Source organism: Oryctolagus cuniculus, chromosome 2 (genome assembly GCF_964237555.1).
Source record: "Oryctolagus cuniculus chromosome 2, mOryCun1.1, whole genome shotgun sequence".
Classification (NCBI taxonomy): domain Eukaryota; kingdom Metazoa; phylum Chordata; class Mammalia; order Lagomorpha; family Leporidae; genus Oryctolagus; species Oryctolagus cuniculus.
The window spans coordinates 170,478,400-170,497,566 of record NC_091433.1 but is presented as its reverse complement, the minus strand read 5'-3'; the positions used below and the strand labels follow the sequence as shown (position 1 = coordinate 170,497,566).

The 19,167-nt window shown below is 40.1% G+C and overlaps 1 protein-coding gene across 22 annotated transcripts in view; it reads left to right on the top strand.

Annotated features, from left to right (window-relative positions):
• BIRC6 (baculoviral IAP repeat containing 6) overlaps window positions 1-19,167 on the top strand; it is a 272,057-nt gene that overhangs the window by 68,144 nt on the left and 184,746 nt on the right. For all 22 annotated transcript variants that reach the window (XR_011386716.1, XR_007918299.2, XR_011386717.1 and 19 more), the window contains exons 6-9: window positions 2,697-2,779; window positions 7,480-7,702; window positions 7,779-7,939; window positions 15,479-15,537. Coding sequence is in view for 19 of the 22 variants with exons in the window: in XM_070069267.1 (XP_069925368.1) it covers window positions 2,697-2,779; window positions 7,480-7,702; window positions 7,779-7,939; window positions 15,479-15,537 (526 nt within the window). In the remaining 3 variants the exon portion in view is untranslated. The remainder of the gene's footprint in view (window positions 1-2,696; window positions 2,780-7,479; window positions 7,703-7,778; window positions 7,940-15,478; window positions 15,538-19,167) is intronic.

Genomic DNA, 19,167 nt, shown 5'->3' with positions numbered 1-19,167 from the left:
CGCCAGCCAAGAGTCCTAGTTTTATGTAGGGAAAGGAGAGAATGTGTAGTGGGTTAGTATAAAAATACATGAGACTGGGATGTTATAGAATGCTTTACTGAGCTAAAGACAGGTAAGTCAGATGATTTAAGCTTGGTGTGGTATATTAATAGGGAACTCTTCAAGTACTATAGATTGGTCTACTACTATTTAAGCACTGCTGAAAAATCTAGGGAATCTAATCGTTATATGTCAGCTACATAAAACCTGCTTATCAATGTGACGTCAGAATCAGCCACATAAAGGCATTCTGCTGTGGCTTAAAAGCCCGTGAGAGCATGTCTTGGCATGGAAAGCCAAGACACTGTGGCAAAAAGTGTCCTACATGAAGGACCTTGTGGGTGAGACCCCAGTGGAAAGAAGTGGTAATCAAAGAAGGATGTACTTTTCTCTGAAGGGAGGAGAGAACTTTCACTTTGCTTATAGCCTTTTCTAAATATTGAAGAAGTTTGTGGATTCAAAAGGCTTCCATAGCCTAGGCAGCTCATGTCAAGAGCCTTGGGTGATCACAGACGTCATACATAAGAGTGTTAATTGTTAAATTAACAACAGGAGTCACTGCGCACTTACTTCCCATGCAGGACCTCTGTCCTCAAAGAGTTGTATGATGAGCGTTAACAGTAAAACTTGTTCTTAGATTTACTTTGTTTTAGTATATTAAGTGGAGGTTATTCTTATGTCTCATAAGCTACAGTTATGTCTAAATCTCACGAAAGATGTATCATTCTTGGATTCTTTTTCAAAATTAATTTTCTCAAAAAATGTTAAAAAAAATAAAACCTCAGATAGGTTTACTTTTATTGAATTAAAAAGTTTTTTCCTTATTGTAAAAATAATCCTGGTATTCTGTTGTACAGTGTGGTAACAATAGTTAACAATAGCATATTGTATATTTCTAAATAGCTAGAAAAAAAACTTTTGGATGTTCACACTATAAAAAAATCTTGCATATATGAAGTGATGGGTGCTAATTATCCTAATTTGATCATTAAAAGGTATTCATGTATCGAAATATTACATTGTACCACATAAATATGTGTAATTATTTTGTGTCAGTAAAAACAAATAATCTAATAAAAACCTGGTTTACCTTTAGAATTTAAATAAACTGAAATATATTAATGTTACTGTCCTAAGAATTAATAGTGATTGACTATTCCTTAGTTGTATTTAAGTGTTCTGAATGTCTTTAAAAAATTAAGTCAGAAAACCATATATGCTTGGATGTTTTGTTTAGAGTTAGCCAAGTTACCATTTAAAGACATAACTTTGGTGATTAGCTAATGTTAGAACTGTTGAAATTGTTTGGCCAAATTAAGGACTGAGTGTGTACCATCCTTCCTAACAATTTCTCTTCTTCTAATTTAAGTGTCATTTTCTAAGGGTCTTTTTTAAGTAGTGCCTGGTAGTTTTTCTTTTTAGTTATTGTTCATTATATTACATTATGTTTTTAAAAATTTTATTTATTTATTTGAAAGGCAGAATTATAGAGAGGCAAAGGCAGAGAGAGGGGCCGGCTCTGTGGCGCAGTGGGTTAAAGCCCTGGCCTGAAGCACCAGCATCCCATATGGGCGCCAGTTCTAGTCCCGGCTGTTCCTCTTCAGATCCAGCTCTCTGCTATGGCCTGGGAAAGCAGTAGAAGATGACTAACTCTAAACAAAACATCCAAGATTTAGTGTTCTTTGAACAGCCTTTACCTGAATTGGAATATACCTGAAAACTGATATTAATGTTTTTGTGCACTTACTCTGAAGTAAATGCATTTACTATATGTTACTTATTTTATATTTACTTTAAAACATAAAATGCACAAATTTTTAATCATTATAATTATGTAAAATATTGGTAATAATAAATGTAGAAATATATAAGGTTTTTTGATAAATAAAATGTGAACTGATGCATAGCATTTTGTTTCATGTGTCTCTATAGGCTATTACATGAATTAATTGATTAGTTTGCTTTTCCTTTTTTCCTATGTAATTGTATATAATTCAGTTTTTAATAATGATCCTGCTGTTCTATATCCTTTTCATATAATTGAGTAATGCAGTTAGAAGGTAGTAGATCAGAGAGTGAATGTGTGTGAGAGCCTTTGTGTTTGAGTTAGTGGTTTGCTGACTGAACAAAGATACCAAATCATAGATTTTTCAAGTAAAGCAGCCATTTCATAAACACTTGGGATTTTTAAAAAAAGGTTTATTTATTTGAAAGGTAGTGTTACATAGAAAGAGCGAGATTTAGATACATTAGATTGATTGATCCGTATTCCACATGCTGGTTCACGTGCCAACTGGCTGTAATGGCCATGGCTGGGCCAGACTGAAGCCAGGAGCTTCTTTCCATCTCCCAAGTGAGTATAGGGGCCTAAGGACTTGGGCCATCTTCTGCTGTTTTCCCAGGCCATAACAGGGAGCCAGATGGGAAATGGAGCAGCCAGGACTCAATTGAATTTTCATCCATGTGGGACACCAGTGTTGCAGGTGGCAGCTTTACCTGATGCTGGCTCCACATTTGTTGGGGCCTAATAGTAAAGGCTAGGTTTCTTTTCCTCAATATAAAGTTTTATTTAGAATTATGAACTTTTGAAAAGAATTTTTATTAGAAAGCTATTTCAGTAATGATTAACCTATTCTGTCTTCTTTCTAATTTCGTAGCCTGCCTCGTCTGGAGATGATAGAGCCATGTGTTTTACTTGTAGTGTGTGCCTCGTTTGTTGGGAACCTACAGATGAACCTTGGTGAGTCTTGATTTTTCTGGGCATGATAAGCTAAGGTAGTTTCGTAAATGCACATTCATTTTTTACTTTACTCATACCAGTGCATTATTCCTCTTGCATTTTTGCCACTGTCCTGAGGGAGTGAGATAGCCCTGTCTGCAGTCTCACGTTGCTTGGTGTACAGTGTCTAGAAGTGCCAATGATAGAACTAGTCTCTGAACAAAACAATAAAAGGATATGTTAAAATGAAATGTGGCGTGGTGAACATCAGCTGTTTAATATTGGTCTGTTCAGGGCAGGCTTCTGGAATCCAGGAAGGAGGGCCTTACAGTATATAGTTCTATTTTGAGGTAATATTAGTGGCTGTACGATTTTTGAATTCTGTTGTATTAAATTATAGAATTTGGTTAAAGATAGAGTAATGAAACTTCATTTTACAAAAAGCTTCCCTGAAGGAATAGTAATAGTAGTCACAAATATTGATATATTATAAACTGGGTCCCATTCTAAACACTTTATGTATTTTTTAATTTACTTGACAGGTAGAGTTATAGACAGTGAGAGACAGAGACAGACAGAGAGAAAGGTCTTCCTTGCATTGGTTCACTCCCCAAATGACCACTATGGTTGGTGCTGTGCCGATCCGAAGCCAGGAGCCAGGTGCTTTTTCCTGGTCTCCCATGCGGGTGCAGGGGCCCAAGCACTTGGGTCATCCTCCACTGCCTTCCTGGGCCACAGCAGAGAGCTGGACTGGAAGAGGAGCAACCGGTACTAGAACCCGGTGCCCATATGGGATGCTGGTGCCGCAGGCAGAGGATTAACCAAGTGAGCCACGGTGCTGGCCCCCACCTTATGTATTTTTAACTCATTTAATTTCCTATTAACCCTACAAGGTTATTTTATTGGAACAAATTGAAAATATTCTCCATTTTAATCCTTACAGTCAAAAAATTATTTTCCCATTCTAAATTAATAATAAAATTTGCTAAAGGACATATGGCGAGTGATAGAATCAGGTTAGGTTTCAAGATAGATACATCATTTATTTTGTACTAAAATTAGTTTGAAGCTTTTGAATAGTAATCAAGTGACATGACTGAGGTGAACTTGCTAAAGTGTTTTATAGGTGCACATGGAGTCCAAGTTACATTGAAAAACACCATACGTTAAATTCAAGTTTCATCTGTCTGTAGGCTGAGTTGAATGTAAACAGTTTCCAAATAAGGGTGGAATTCAATCTTCATGAAGATACCCCTCTCTGTCTTATCTATTCCCTGTTGCATTGTAATACATATTTTTTAGTTTCCCTTGCCAGTTCTCAGAAAGTTATTTAACTCCTTGAAAAATTATATTGTGATGTTGTAGAATGTAGTCTCTTTTTTTTTTTTTTTGGACAGATAGAGTTAGACCGTCAAAGAGAGAGAGACAGAGAGAAAGGTCTTCCTTCCGTTGGTTCACCCCTAAATGGCCGCTATGGCCAGAGCTACACTGATCCGAAGCTCCCTCCTGATCTCCCTTGTGGGTGCAAGGGCCCAAGTACTTCGGCCACCCTCCACTGCCTTCCCGGGCCACAGCTGAGAGCTGGACTGTAAGAAGAGCAGCTAGGACTAGAACCTGGCGCCCATATGGGATGCCGGCACTGCAGGTGGAGGATTAACCAAGTGAGCCACGGTGCCAGCCCAGAATGTAGTCTTCATTAGTAAACACTTTCTCTTGGAAAGCTAATTCAAATTTCTGATTCGGATGGCTCAAAATCCCTCTTTATGTGGTCAGGGATCCAGGGCTTCTACCTTTTCTTTGCTCTGGGATTTGGAATTCTTCAAACTCTCAAGAGGTTGATGGTGTCTCAGAGGGCCTGGGGGCTAGTCTTGCAAATGGATGGAGGGGAAGGGAATTGATGGTGGCTAGAGAACTGAACCTGGGCACCTGCTAAATTTGTAAGGGAAGAAAGAAAATTTGGAAGGGGAAATGAAGCTCTTGAGGAGGGAGGTCTATAGGGCTCTTCGGATGGAAGTTATATTTTAAAAAATGTAAAACTGGGCTTTCTTGCTTACCTAGCAGCGTTTCTGCTTACTTATCCTAGGGAGTTAATTCTTACATGTGTGGAGGTGTAAAATGGATGAAAAACTGGGGGAACATCTTGAATCCTTATCAGGAGAGTAGCAGCCAAATAAAATATGGTATATGCATGAAATAGGCTATGAACCAACACTGAAAAGGAATGAATTGTTAGATTTCTATTAATCATTATCAGTAGCTTTCAAATGTGTTATTATGTGAAGGAAAGTATTATAGAATGATTTGTATAATGACATCAATTGTTTGAAATTATCTTAGAAGTATGTCACTTAAATTCATGAGAGTGGTAACCTGGAGGCTGGGTAGGAAATTGCCGGGCTTGGGTATTAGCATTGAAATGTGTCTTTCACTTTATCTTGTATAGTCCTATAGAAGTACAGTTTCAAGTAAAAAGTTAAAACCTGGGTGAAAGGTAGGGGAAAAACACCGCGGGATTTAGTTGGGAGTCAATTCTGATTAAAATCTCATGTGCTTGAGAGTACAGTATAAAAGGATTTGTGGAAGACATCTGCATATTGCAAATTGCCCAGGTTTTATATGTGAATATGAATAACTTGTAGGTATGATGTAGAAAAAAATACACCCTAAGGAATAGCAAGTTTTATGAATAAATTTTTTTCTTCCTTTCTTAGCCATGAAAATATAAAAATTAATTTTTTTCAGATTTTTTTTCTTGGTAGCAGTATCCTGACATTCAGATCACACCTCCCAAGCACAGCTAGTGGAAGAAAAAAAATATTGTGAAAGAAAGATAAAGGAGCCATGAGATTGGGCAAGCTAATTTTTAAGTGTTAAACTTGATTCTGGGCCGGCGCCACGGCTCACTAGGCTAATCCTCTGCCTTGCGGCGCCGGCACACCGGGGTTCTAGTCCCGGTCAGGGTGCCGGATTCTGTCCCAGTTGCCCCTCTTTCAGGCCAGCTCTCTGCTGTGGCCAGGGAGTGCAGTGGAGGATGGCCCAAGTACTTGGGCCCTGCACCCCATGGGAGACCAGGAGAAGTACCTGGCTCCTGCCATCAGATCAGCGTGGTGCGCTTTTCGCAGCGCGCCAGCCGCGGCCATTGGAGGGTGAACCAACGGCAAAGAAAGATCTCTCTGTCTCTCTCACTGTCTACTCTGCCTGTCAAAAAAGTAAATAAAAATTAAAAAAAAAAAAACAAACTTGATTCTGCTTTCAATATTTGAGGAAATCCTTGAAGTCATTATTTGAATCTTGATTTAAGGCATTTTGCTTTTCTTAAGCATGCTACAGTTTTCTAGTGGACTAATTTAGAGTTTCTTTTTGTCCAATAAGCACTTAATTGCAAGAATTACAGTCATCTCTTGGTATCTGGCAGGGGATTGGTTCCCAGGACCCTTGGTACCAAAATCTGAGGATGCTTAGGTCATTTACATAAAATAGCATAGTGTTTACACATAGCATATGCACATCTTCTGCCCTACTTTATTTATTTTTTAAGGAACACAAATTTCCTAAGTCAACTTTAGGAATATTCTTCCCATCATACCCACCTTCCTACTCACACTCCCACCCCTCCTCCGCCTCCCTCTCCCCTTGCCAGTCCCATTCTCCATTAAGATTCATTTTCAATTAACTTTGTACATAGAAAACCAACTGTATATTAAGTAGAGATTGCAACAGTTTGCACACACATAGACATACACACACACACACAAACTGTTTGAGAACTGGTTTTACAGTACTCTCACTACAACTCATTAAGGACAGAGATCCTGCATGGGAAGTTAGTGCACTGTGATTCTTGTTGTTAACTTAAAAATTAACATTCTTATGTATGACAGCAATGACCACCTGAGGCTCTTGACATGAGCTGCTCAGGCTATAGAAGCCTTTTGAGTCCACAATCTTCGTCAGTGTTTGGACAACTCATAAGCAAAATGGAAGTTCTCTCCTGCTGTTAGAGAAAAGTACATCCTTCTTTGATCTGCCCTACTTTAAATCATCTCTAGATTACTTATAATGCCCACAGTGTACATACTAAATGCTATGTACTTAGTTGTTTTACTATATTGTTTAGGAAATGATGACAGGAAAAAAGTTGTGCAGTTTTTATATGCAGTAGGTTAAATTGCAGACGTGGAACCCATGGATTCAGAAGTCCGACTGTGTGATTTATAAACTTTACCTTTGGAAGATTTTTTTGAAAAGAAATTGTGTTTGAAGTAGCTTGTCTGATTAGGTCCTGTGGTGAATATGTAAGGTATATTTCTGTGTTTTTAATATATGTCATTTACTTAACCCTTTGAAAATCTTGCTTTCAGATAGTTAGTAAAATTGAAACAAAGTAGTTACTCATTCACAGTTGAAGGAAACCAGTGTGAGGAAATATCAAGAATTAAACAATTTTTTTAGTGTATTAGTGTAACACAAATGATACTGTAGCATCGCTGTCCCAAGTTTCATCTGAGACTGACTATTTGTAGCCAATTACAATAACAACTACTAGTGTAAGTGCTTTGAATGTTGAATATGTGAATAGTTCAGTATGTTAGAAGGAGCCTAAAACTGAATGATAGGTAAGTCTAACAATGAAAGATGATGATCCTGGAGTTCTGTTTTAAAGTGCAAACTTAACTGCTTTGTTGTTCAGTAAACTTTTTCCTTTCTTCATCTGCGTAAAGGTCTGAACATGAGAGACATTCCCCAAACTGCCCCTTTGTGAAGGGTGAACACACGCAGAATGTGCCATTGTCGGTCACTCTTGCAACAAGTCCTGCGCAGTTTCCTTGTACAGATGGAACTGACAGAATATCTTGCTTTGGGTCAGGGAGCTGCCCTCAGTTTTTAGCTGCTGCAACTAAACGAGGAAAGATTTGCATATGGGATGTTTCCAAGCTTATGAAGGTATGTTTTAATTTTAAAGTAACATAAATAATTTGGAAAAAAATCAATTGTAAACTCAGGCTTCTCATTCATTTAGGTGCACTTAAAGTTTGAAATTAATGCCTATGATCCAGCAATTGTACAGCAACTTATTCTATCAGGAGAACCAAGCTCAGGAGTTGATTCAAGGAGACCAACTTTGGCGTGGCTGGAGGATTCCTCTAGTTGCTCAGACATACCCAAATTGGAAGGAGATAGGTATGTGAATTTGTTCACTGTTACAGGTTTTCTTTTTCTAAATTGTATATTCTCAGTGTTTTAATGAAAGAAACAGAAAAATTTGTAATTTAAATGATTAGAGATTAAATGGTTAGAAATCTGAATACTGAGTCTTAAATAACTTACATTTAGAAATGCCAAACTATGCAAAATATATTTTCTGTCTTAATCTATATCCATTGGAAATAATTGCCACATTGAAAAGTAAAGTCTAAATTATTAAATGAGATTCTTGGATTAGATTTGTAATTTTGCCTTTTATTATATCTTTTCATAGAGCAGTTGAATTAAATTTTAGATTTCCTTTTTATGTTAGAACCTTAAATTATGGAAGTGCTAATGAAAGTTAAATGACCTGAGGTGAAACAAGAGGCTCTGATTGTTTAGAATAATACACCAGTAGTCACCCGTGAGTTGGGACACTGTAATCATCTCTGTAGAAACATTTTGGTAAAGTTGCTTTTCTGGATTCTTCTCTAACTTGATTTTTCTGACAGGTTCGTGATTTTTTTTCCCCCTGCACCTGATCTGTGTGGGGTTAGCATAATCCGAGTAAAATCCTTCCAACCCACTTGATTCTGAGGAAACACTGCAATTGTCACTCTGAACTGGGTTAGGATGGTACGGCAACATTTGCAGTATTCCCCAGTAGGCACAATGCAGGGTTCCAGAGACCACTAAGCTTAGGATAAGCAAAACAGCTACCTCTTTTAAGATTGTGCAGGTAGCAGTGTGAAATGTAACCTGTTTAACTGATGGGATGTCCTGATTTATAGGGATACCTGCCAGTTCATCTACAGAGGCTCACATGTGATTGCTGCTAAACCATACTCAGTGATTTACCATTTTATTTCCCATCTTCTTCAGTGGCATGCACTTTCTTTAATAAGTAATGTAAGATTTTATTAATGGAAATTGTTTCATTAATGGAATTAATGGAAAATTCACAAGTCGGGAAAATACCTCTGTCTAGTTCCTCTTGGTAATAACATGTTGAAATTACTAGTATGTAGATAAATGTTGTCTGAACTCCAGAACCGACTGAATGACAGCTTCATGTTTATTCTCAGTTGTTGTAAATCCCTGTGAGAGCTTGATGGGTAAGCAGCTTGCCTACTGTCTGAGTTCTTAGCCGTGTTTACCAGTACAACTGGAAACAAAGCATGCTTGGTTTCTGTGAATTTCTTAGAAGTTAGCAGAAAAATAATGTAATGAAGTTGGTGTTTTACTTACTCTAAACTCTGATTTTAATAGAACTTTGCCTTGGAGTGAGTTATATGGTTTGAGGACTAAGAAGTAAGTCAAAATAGGCTTCTAGGATTACAACTTGTGCTTACCATTTCTTAAAATGTGTATTAGGTAAAAATGCACCCCTTCATATATCTGGTGGAAATACTACATTCTGATATGTGGGGTTAGTTTTCTGGATTTGAGATTTAAATCCCTCTTCCTGACTTTAGAAAGTGACAGACAAATCATACAGAAAGATCACTGCTGGAGCAGGCATTTGGCGCAGTGGTTAAATTGCTGCTTGGGACATCTACATCCCTTGTTGGATTTGAGCTACTCTGTGTCCAGCCAGCCTCCTACAGATGTGCACCATAGGAGGCAGCAGATGAAGGCTTAAGTGGTTGGGTTCCTAACACCCATGTGGGAGATACAGATTGAGTTTCTGTCTTCTGGCCTCATCCTGGCCCAGCCTTGGCTGTTGGGAGCATTCAGGGAGTGAACAGTGGATAGAAGATCCCTCCCTCTCCCCCGCCCCTTCCTTTCAAATAAAGGGGAAAACAAGATTATTCTTAAGTTGGTGTGGTAGGAGGAAGCAGAAGAGGTGGACCTGCATCCCTAACCTTAAATCCCTTCCACTCTCCCAAGAGGTAACCGGAGTCCTATTTGATTGGTAGTGGTTAGAATGAACCAGACAAGTCCCACTTCAGAAAAACATGCATTACACTTGGTTTTATATAAAATACCCTATGAGGATTTCACTAGATTGAAGAATAATATGTTAATGGGGAAATTCAAGCTTATCCAAGAAGTTTAAAGTCATTATCAATATAATTTGCTTAAAAATAGTTTTTGACCATTTGCATTTATTAAGGAAAGAAGATGTTGAAAAATTTTAATGAACTAATATTTTGTCTAGTTGTTTCAGTAGTCATTTGTATTATATTTTGTCAAATTGGTAAAAATTTCCTGAATTTAACTTTAAGAATATTTTGTGGTGTTGATGTTAGCCAAGATACCTTTATGATAGTAATGTTTAGTTTTCAACAACGTATAGAACTGTTTTTTATGTTATACATTCTTTCCGTTATTTCCTTAAAAAATTTTTTTTGTATTTGTTTTCATTTATTTGAAAGCTAACAGAGACAAAGAGATATCTTCCATCTGCTGGTTTTCTCCCCAAATGCCTGCAGTAGTGGGGTTGGGCCAGACTGAAACCAGGAGCCAGGAACTCAGTCTGGGTCTCTCAAGCAGGTGGCAGGGGCAGAAGTACTTGAGCTGCCTCCTAGAGCCTGCATTCCCAGGAAGCCAACACGTAGTGGAGCTGGGACTCACACTTATTTCTACTGTGGTTTGCAGATGTTCAAGTGATCCTTAACTGTTGGGCCACATACCAGGCCCAACACATAGAATCTTCACTAAACATTTTTTTTTAAAGATTTATTTTATTTACTTGAAAGACAGAGTTACAGAGAGAAGTAGAGACAGAGAGAGAAGTCTTCCATCCGCTGGTTCACTCCCCAGATGGCTGCAATGGCTGGAGCTGTGCCAGCAGCCAGGATCTTCTTCCGGGTCTCCCACGCAGGTGCAGGGGCCCAAGGACTTGGGCCATCTTCTACTGGTATCCCAAGCCACAGCAGAGAGCTGGATTGGAAGAGGAGCAGCTGGGACTAGAACTGGCGCTCATGTGGGATGCTGGCTCCTCAGGCCAGCTGCACCACAGCGCCGGCCCTACTAAGCATTTTTAATTTTCCCATTTCTTATTTATTTTGCTCAGTACTTTGTGAAAGTTTTCATGTCCTGTAAAAGACTAGTAAAGGCCGGCGCCGTGGCTCACTAGGCTAATCCTCTGCCTTGCGGCGCTGGCACACTGGGTTCTAGTCCCGGTCGGGGTGCCGGATTCTGTCCCGGTTGCCCCTCTTCCAGGCCAGCTCTCTGCTGTGGCCTGGGAATGCAGTGGAGGATGGCCCAGGTGCTTGGGCCCTGCACCCCATGGGAGACCAGGAGAAGTACCTGGCTCCTGCCATCGGATCAGCGCGGTGTGCCAGGTGCAGCGCGCCGGCTGTGGCGGCTATTGGAGGGTGAACCAATGGCAAAAGGAAGACCTTTCTGTCTCTCTCTCTGTCTCTCTCACTGTCCACTCTGCTTCTCCAAAAAAAAAAAAAAAAAAAAAAAAAAAAAGAAAAGGGGCTTGCATTCTGGCATAGTGGATTAAGCTGTGGCCACACAGCTGGCATCCCATATGGGCATGGGTTTGTGTCCTGGATGCTCCAGTTCTGATCCAGCTCCCTGCTGGTGGCCTGGGAAAAATGGGAAGATGGCCCAAGTGTTTGCACCCTTGCCACCTGTGTTGGAAACGCCAAAGAAGCTCTGGCCTCCTGGCTTCGGCCTGGCCCAGCCCTAGCCATTGCAGCCATTTGGAGACTGAACCAGTGGATGAAAGATTCTCTCTCTTTCAAATAGATAAATAAATCTTAAAAATAAAAAAAAGGTCTTTAATAATCTGGTGTGTATTATATAAGTAATGCATGTTTATTTTGGAAGTAGGAATGGATGTTGAAAAACTGAAGAATACCACAATTACACTAATTATGTTAAAATTTATGTATGTTCTAGTTTCTTAAGCCATGTGATTTAAAAATTTTCTAAAGATTTACTTACTTATTTGAAAGGCAGAGTTACAGAGAGGCAGAGGCAGAGAGAGAGAGAGAGAGGTCCTCTATCCGCCAGTTCACTCCCCAGATGCCCACAGCAACCAGAGCTGAACTGATCCAAAGCCAGGAGCCAGGAGCTTCCTCCGGGTCTCCCATGTGGGTGCAGGGGCCCCAGGCTGAGAGCTGGATCGGAAATTAAGCGGCCGGGACTCGACTTGGCACCCATATAGGATGCCGGCACTGCAGGTGGCAGCTTTACCCACTACGCCACAGCACAGGCCCCAAGCCATGTGATTTTTTAAAAAGTTTTATTGAGATGTAGTTTTTATATTCACCCGATATAATCTTATTATTTTACCCATATGGTTTTTATCATTTAATAGTTTGAGAACTTTTGTCATAAACTGTTGTAGAGAAGAGTATAATATTCTTTAAGACCTTGAAAATAAAATTTTTATTTCTAATTTATGATCATTATCTATCTGGTTATTCTCTTTGTACTGTCAAGGCTTTTGAATTTCTTATTTAAAATATACTACTTTTGGGACTGGCACTGTGGTGTAGTGGGTTAAGCCACTGTCTGTGGTGCCAGCATCCTATATGAGTGCCCGTTTAAGTCCCGGTTGCTCTGCTTCCAATCCAGCTCCCTATTTATAGACTGATAAACCAATTGAGGTGGCCTAAGTGCTTGGCCCCTGCACCCATGTGGGAGACCAGCAAAAAGCTCTTGGTTCCTGGTTTCAGCCTGGTCAACTCTGGCTGATGCAGCCATTTGGGAGTGAAATGGTGGTTGGAAGACCTCTGTCTCTGTCTCTCCTCTTTCACTCTCTCTGACTTTAAAATAAATAAATAAATGAAGCTCTAAAAATAGCGTACTTTCTATGCATACACAAGAATGTTACTTTATTTTATCTTTTTTTTTTTTTCTTTTTTTGACAGGCAGAGTGGACAGTGAGAGAGACAGATAGAGAGAAAGGTCTTCCTTTTGCCATTGGTTCACCCTCCAATGGCTGCTGTGGCCGGTGCACCGCACTGATCCGATGGCAGGAGCCAGGTACTTCTCCTGGTCTCCCATGGGGTGCAGGGCCCAAGGACTTGGGCCATCCTCCACTGCATTCCCAGGCCACAGCAGAGAGCTGGCCTGGAAGAGGGGCAACCGGGACAGAATCCGGCGCCCCGACCGGGACTAGAACCCAGTGTGCCGGCACCACAAGGCAGAGGATTAGCCTAGTGAGCCGCGGCGCCAGCCTATTTTATCTTTTAACTCAGTGGAGTTGGGTAATGTGGTTATTTTCTTTCTTCTTCTTCTTCTTCTTCTTCTTCTTCTTTTTTTTTTTTTTTAAGATTTATTTATTAGAATGACAGGGAGAGAGAGAGAGAGAGAGAGAGAGAGGGCGAGCGAGCAAGCTTCCATCCGCTGGTTCACTCGCCAAATGGCCACAGTGGTGGAGCTGGGCAGGTCTGAAGCCAGAAGCCAGGAGCTTCTTCTGGGTTTCTCATGTGGGTGTGAGGGCCTAGGTGCTTGGGCCATCTTCTGTTGCTTTTCTAAGTACGTTGACAAGGAGCTAAATCAGAAGTGGAGCAGCCAATCCCTGATTATTATTGGGTAATATAAAAAAAGCCTCTGTATCTGAAACCTATTATGTGTTTTTGATTTAATCTTCTTTCTTTTCTTTTCTGAAGATTTATTTATTTACTTATTTTAAAGATAGAGATCGATCTTCTGTATGCTGTTTTTTTTTTAATGATTTTATTTATTTATTTGAAAGTCAGAGCTACACAGAGAGAGAAGGAAAGGCAGAGAGAGAGAGAGGTCTTCCATCCACTGGTTCACTCCCCAAATGGCCGCAACGGCCGGAGCTGTGTCAATCCGATGCCAGCAGCCAGGTGCTTCCTCCTGGTCTCCCATGTGGGTATAGGGGCCCAAGGACTTGGGCCATCTTCTCCTGCTTTCCCAGGCCACAGCAGAGAGCTCGATTGGAAGAGGAGCAGCTGGGGCTCAAACCGGTGCCTATATGGGATGCCAGCGCTGCAGGTGGAGGATTAACCTGCGGCATGGCACTGCCCCCCTGTATGCTGTTTTATACCCAAACCCTGGGCCAGGCTGAAGCTGGGAACTAGGGACTGTATGCAGGTCTTCCACACAGGGGGCAGGCCCTCAAGCTCTTGAGCCATCTTCTGCTGCCTTCCTAGGTACATTAACAGGAAGCTGGATTTAAAACGGACTAGGGTCAGCGCTGTGGCGCAGCAGATTAAGCCGCCGCCTGCAGTGCCAGCTTCCCATATCAGCACCGGTTCCACTCCCAGCTACTCCAGTTTGCATTCAGCTCTCTGTTAATGCACCTGGGAAAGCAGCAGAGGATGCCCTGCACCACCTGGGAGACCTGGAAGAAAGCCTTGGCTCCTGGCTTGGCACGGCCCAGCCTTGGCCATTTCAGCCATTTAGAGTGTAAACCAGCAGATGGAAGATTTCTCTGTCTCTCCTCTCTGCATCCTGGATGCTTGTCTCTCATGCATGTCTTACAAGAAGCTAGATTGGGAGTGCAAAGTAACTAGAACTTGAACCAGGCACTCCTGTATGGGATGTAGACATTGTAAACTGTGGCTTAACCAACCATGTCACAACACCTGCCTGTTGCATTGTTTTTGTTGTTTTAAATTACAAAATGAAATTGGTATATGGACACTTACTATGTTGACAAACTTCAGGCAGACAGACTTTCTTAGTATCTGTGTACCTACCCTCAAATTTCAAACATTGCCTTGGAGTGTAGAATCCTTCAGCATCTTTAATGGAGTTTACCAACTTACAGAATGTATGCAGTAGCATTGCAAATGCCTGTGCATTTCAGATGTAGTGCAATATATTGTTTTAAAAAAGGAGAATTGAGGGAGAATTGCTTTTTCTTTCTGTGAAAAACATCTTTTAATTTTTATAATGAAGTTACCAGAATTTTAGAAACTGCTGTAGACATGCTAATTTATGTTAGAATGATCTGGAATTATATCTTTTTTTCTGCTAACAGGGGAAAGAGGGAGATAAATGTGGATACAAAGAGGGAGGCTGACTTTTTTTCCACTTGAGAGCAAATGAGGGTCCTATCTTGTGAGTTGTAGTAGCTTTCCTATGTGTCACAGTGCTCTTAATGGGCCCCTGAAAACACAAAAACCACAAAATAATGAAATGCGTGTGTGTGAGAGAGTACACATATATTTATGTGTATTTATTTGTACAACTTTTATTTGCTTTCAGATAGGTGTCTTGAATTCAGTGATAGGATAGTTCTTAGAATTGTACAACTGTATACTCATGTCTGATTTTGTTGTTTGCTGCTTTCTTTGATTCCTTTAGTTGCCCAAAGTACCCCATTCATGTAGCTGCCATTAGATCTCTGTGAGCGCTATTTCAGATTCTTAGTAATTTCCACATTCTGTTGAGGTAGACATTTATTTAATGATTTAAGGTGGTTCATTTTCAGCTATGATTTCTAACAACTATTTATATCTCAGTTAAGCTAGTTTAAATACGTTACGCGTGAGATAAGTAGCAGTGGTTTTAACACTGCTTTGCTTTTGACTTTCTCATGTATACTGTTTTTGAAATTCAGATTGTTTTTACTTTGTCTTTTGATTTAAGTGATGATTTACTGGAGGATTCAGACAGTGAAGAGCATTCCAGATCAGATTCTGTGACAGGTATGTAAAAAATGTTATTGATACATTCTTAAAGTCCTTAGATTTACACAGTTCAGAAGTTAAATACCAGTTATAAATTTCTTAGTTAAGACAAACTCAATGTTCACTAATACACAGAGAAAACCAAAATATTATGTGTGACACATCTTGAATTAGTGGTAAGTACATGTTTCACAAGTAAAATTTACATGGTGTTTTAAAGTAGAAGTTACGTTAAATCTTTGACATATTATGTGTCAACAAATTCAGATTCTTTTTGCATAATATACGATGTTAAATAAAAGTCATGTTTAAAACTCTTAAACTTGAAAAATTAAAGCTCTTATTAAACCAAAAGAAAATAGTGAATAGAGAATGAATTTTATGTAGAAAGTAATGGATATTAAGGCAAGGAGTAACTGCTTCTTACGAAATATTAAGGCAAAGGAATATGCTTCATTGTTTAATGCTGGTTGATAGGTGTCATTGCGCTTTTTTTTTTTTACAGGCAGAGTGGACATAGAGAGAGAGAGAGAGAGAGAGAGAGAAAGGTCTTCCTTTTTGCCGTTGGTTCACCCTCCAATGGCCGCTGTGGCCAGCGCGCTGTGGCCGGCGCACCACGCTGATCCGATGGCAGGAGCCAGGTACTTCTCCTGGTCTCCCATGGGGTGCAGGGCCCAAGCACTTGGGCCATCCTCCACTGCACTCCCGGGCCACAGCAGAGAGCTGGCCTGGAAGAGGGGCAACTGGGACAGAATCCGGCACCCCAACCGGGACTAGAACCCGGTGTGCCGGCACCGCAAGGCGGAGGATTAGCCTAATGAGCCACGGCACCGGCCTAATGCTGGTTGATAGGAATAACTAATACTGTGTCTCAAAATCATTCTTTTTAAAAGATGTATTTATTTGAAAGGCACATACATACACACATTCAAATAGAAAGAGAGGCCGGCGCCGCGGCTCACTAGGCTAATCCTCCGCCTAGCGGCGCCGGCACACCGGGTTCTAGTCCCGGTCGGGGCGCCGGATTCTGTCCCGGTTGCCCCTCTTCCAGGCCAGCTCTCTGCTGTGGCCAGGGAGTGCAGCGGAGGATGGCCCAGGTGCTTGGGCCCTGCACCCCATGGGAGACCAGGAAAAGCACCTGGCTCCTGGCTCCTGCCATCGGATCAGCGCGGTGCGCCGGCCGCAGCGCGCCGGCTGCGGCGGCCATTGGAGGGTGAACCAACGGCAAAAGGAAGACCTTTCTCTCTGTCTCTCTCTCTCACTGTCCACTCTGCCTGTCAAAAAAAAAAAAAAAAAAAGCAAATAGAAAGAGAGAGGTGTCTTCCATCTGTTGATTCATTCTCTAAATGGCCACAATAGCAATATCTGAACAAGGCCAAAACCAAGAGCCAGGAACTACATCTTGGTCTCTGATATGGGGGCCAGGGGCCCAAGCACTTGGGCCATTTTCTGCTGCTTTCCCGGGTGTGTTAGCAGGGAACTAGATCAGAAGTGGAGCAGCTGGAACTTGAGCTGGTGCTCATATGGGATGCTGCTATCCCAGGAGGTGGCTTAACCTGCACCACAGTGCAGGCCTCCCTTTTTATGTTCTTAAATATTTTTTATTTTACCTCTGACTTTTTCTTTGTGTGCTGTAGCTTTGTTCTTTTCTCTAGGCCTAGAGAATATCAGTACATATTTTTGTAATTCTGCATGTATGTGATCTGTTTTGTTATCCTTTTTCTACATTTATCTTTTTCATCTATGTCTGTCTGACTTTTTGTCATTTCCTTTCACTACTGTTGTCCTGTTTTATTTCACTTTCCTAGTAGCTAGACTATTACCATATATTTTTGTTGATCTCCAACCTCTTTTAGGGTTGGAGAGATCTTTTTGTAGTATTAAAAGTAGATAGGGTAGGAGAAAAAATTCTTTCAGTTTATAATTTTCAGTTGCTTTGTTGAGCGTTTTGTAACTTATTCATAGTAAATTATATCTTCTGAACTAATTGATACATTGAGAGATTATCAGTGATTTTATGTAGGCTTGTGAAGTAACCTTATGTATACTTGATATTCATGAGCCATGTGATCACTTTCTGAAGTATTTAAAAAATTACAGGTACCATTTCAAAAACTTGTATCTACAACTTTAGATGATTCCCATTAAATGGAATAATTGGGTCGAAGAATTATAGAATATTTTTCTTAGTTTCTAAGTGTGTGAGTGCAGCCTGAGTTCATGCTTTTCAGTAAAAGGTTGTACCTATACAGCAGGATGTTTGAAGTTGTGTTGTATTTAAGTTTATTTTGTGATCTAAAATGTTTTAGATGTCCTTACTGCAGGATTTGTCAGTCTGTGTGTATGTGCTATTTTAACAGATGTTAATTGAATTGTTGAGAAGAAGCAGAGTAGTGATGCCACTTGTTAAATTTTCCTTCTTGGTAAAGTCTCACTTTACGTGTCATTTACTTTGACTACTGTATTAAGTATGACTTAATATATGTATTTTATGGCTTATTTATAGTCTTTCAAATATACTCAAGATAAATACAGTCTAAAATTTATTTCCTTTTTGGGGGGTGATATCTTAAAGTAGCTTAATAAAAAGAAACTGAGAGGTATGTGTGTGCACAAATACAAGCACATACGTACACACCTACCCAGATGTATATAGAGAGCTTTCGCAGAACCCAGGCACTTCAATATGGGGTGCAGGCATCTTAACCAGTGTTTTGTCTTAATTGCTTGGCTAAATTCCTGTCGCTACCATAACTTTTTTTTTTAAAAACCTATCTAAGTTTGTTAGTTTAGTTCAATAAACAATTGAATATCCTCAGAATTAATTATACTCTACTATGATATAAAATACTAATATGATATACTAATATGATATACTAAATAATAATATATTAGTATTTTAATATATACTAATTAGTATTTTAATATATAGTATTTTAATTATACTCTACTATGATATAAAATGCTAAGATATAAAATATCTTACTTTCAGCTTTAAATAAAGTATTTTATTTTCAACCTTAAATATCCGGTCTAAAGTAAGAGAAAATATACAGAGGCTGGTATTTTGGTGTAGTGGGTTAAGCTGTTGCCTGCAACACCAGCATCTCATATGGGCACTGGTTCAAGTCTAGGCTGCTTTACTGCTGATTTAGCTCCCCGCTAATATGCCTGGGAAAGCAGCTGAAGTTGGTCCAAGTGCTTGGGCCACTGCACCCATGGGGGAAACCCGGAAAGCTTCGGACTCCTGGCTTCAGCCTGGCCCAGCCCTGGCTGTTGCAGACTTATGGGGAGTGAACCAGTGGATGGAAGATTCTCTCTCTCTCTGTGTAACCCTACCTTTCAAACAAATAATTATGTCTTACAAAAAAAATTGCATGACAATAAGAAAGCATCATGTGAGTATAGCCAAATGTGTAAATAAATGAACAGCTGCTTAGTACTGTTAGAGTTTCTTTTTCATTTTTTCAAAGATTTATTTTATTTGAAAGACAGTGACAGAGAGAGAGACAGAGAAAGATCTTCCATATGCTGGTTCACTCCCCAAATGGCTGCAAGGGCTGGAACTGAGCCGGTCTGAAGCCTGGAGCTTCTTCTGGGTCTCCCACATGGGCACAGGGGCCCAGGGACTTGGGTCATCCTCGGATG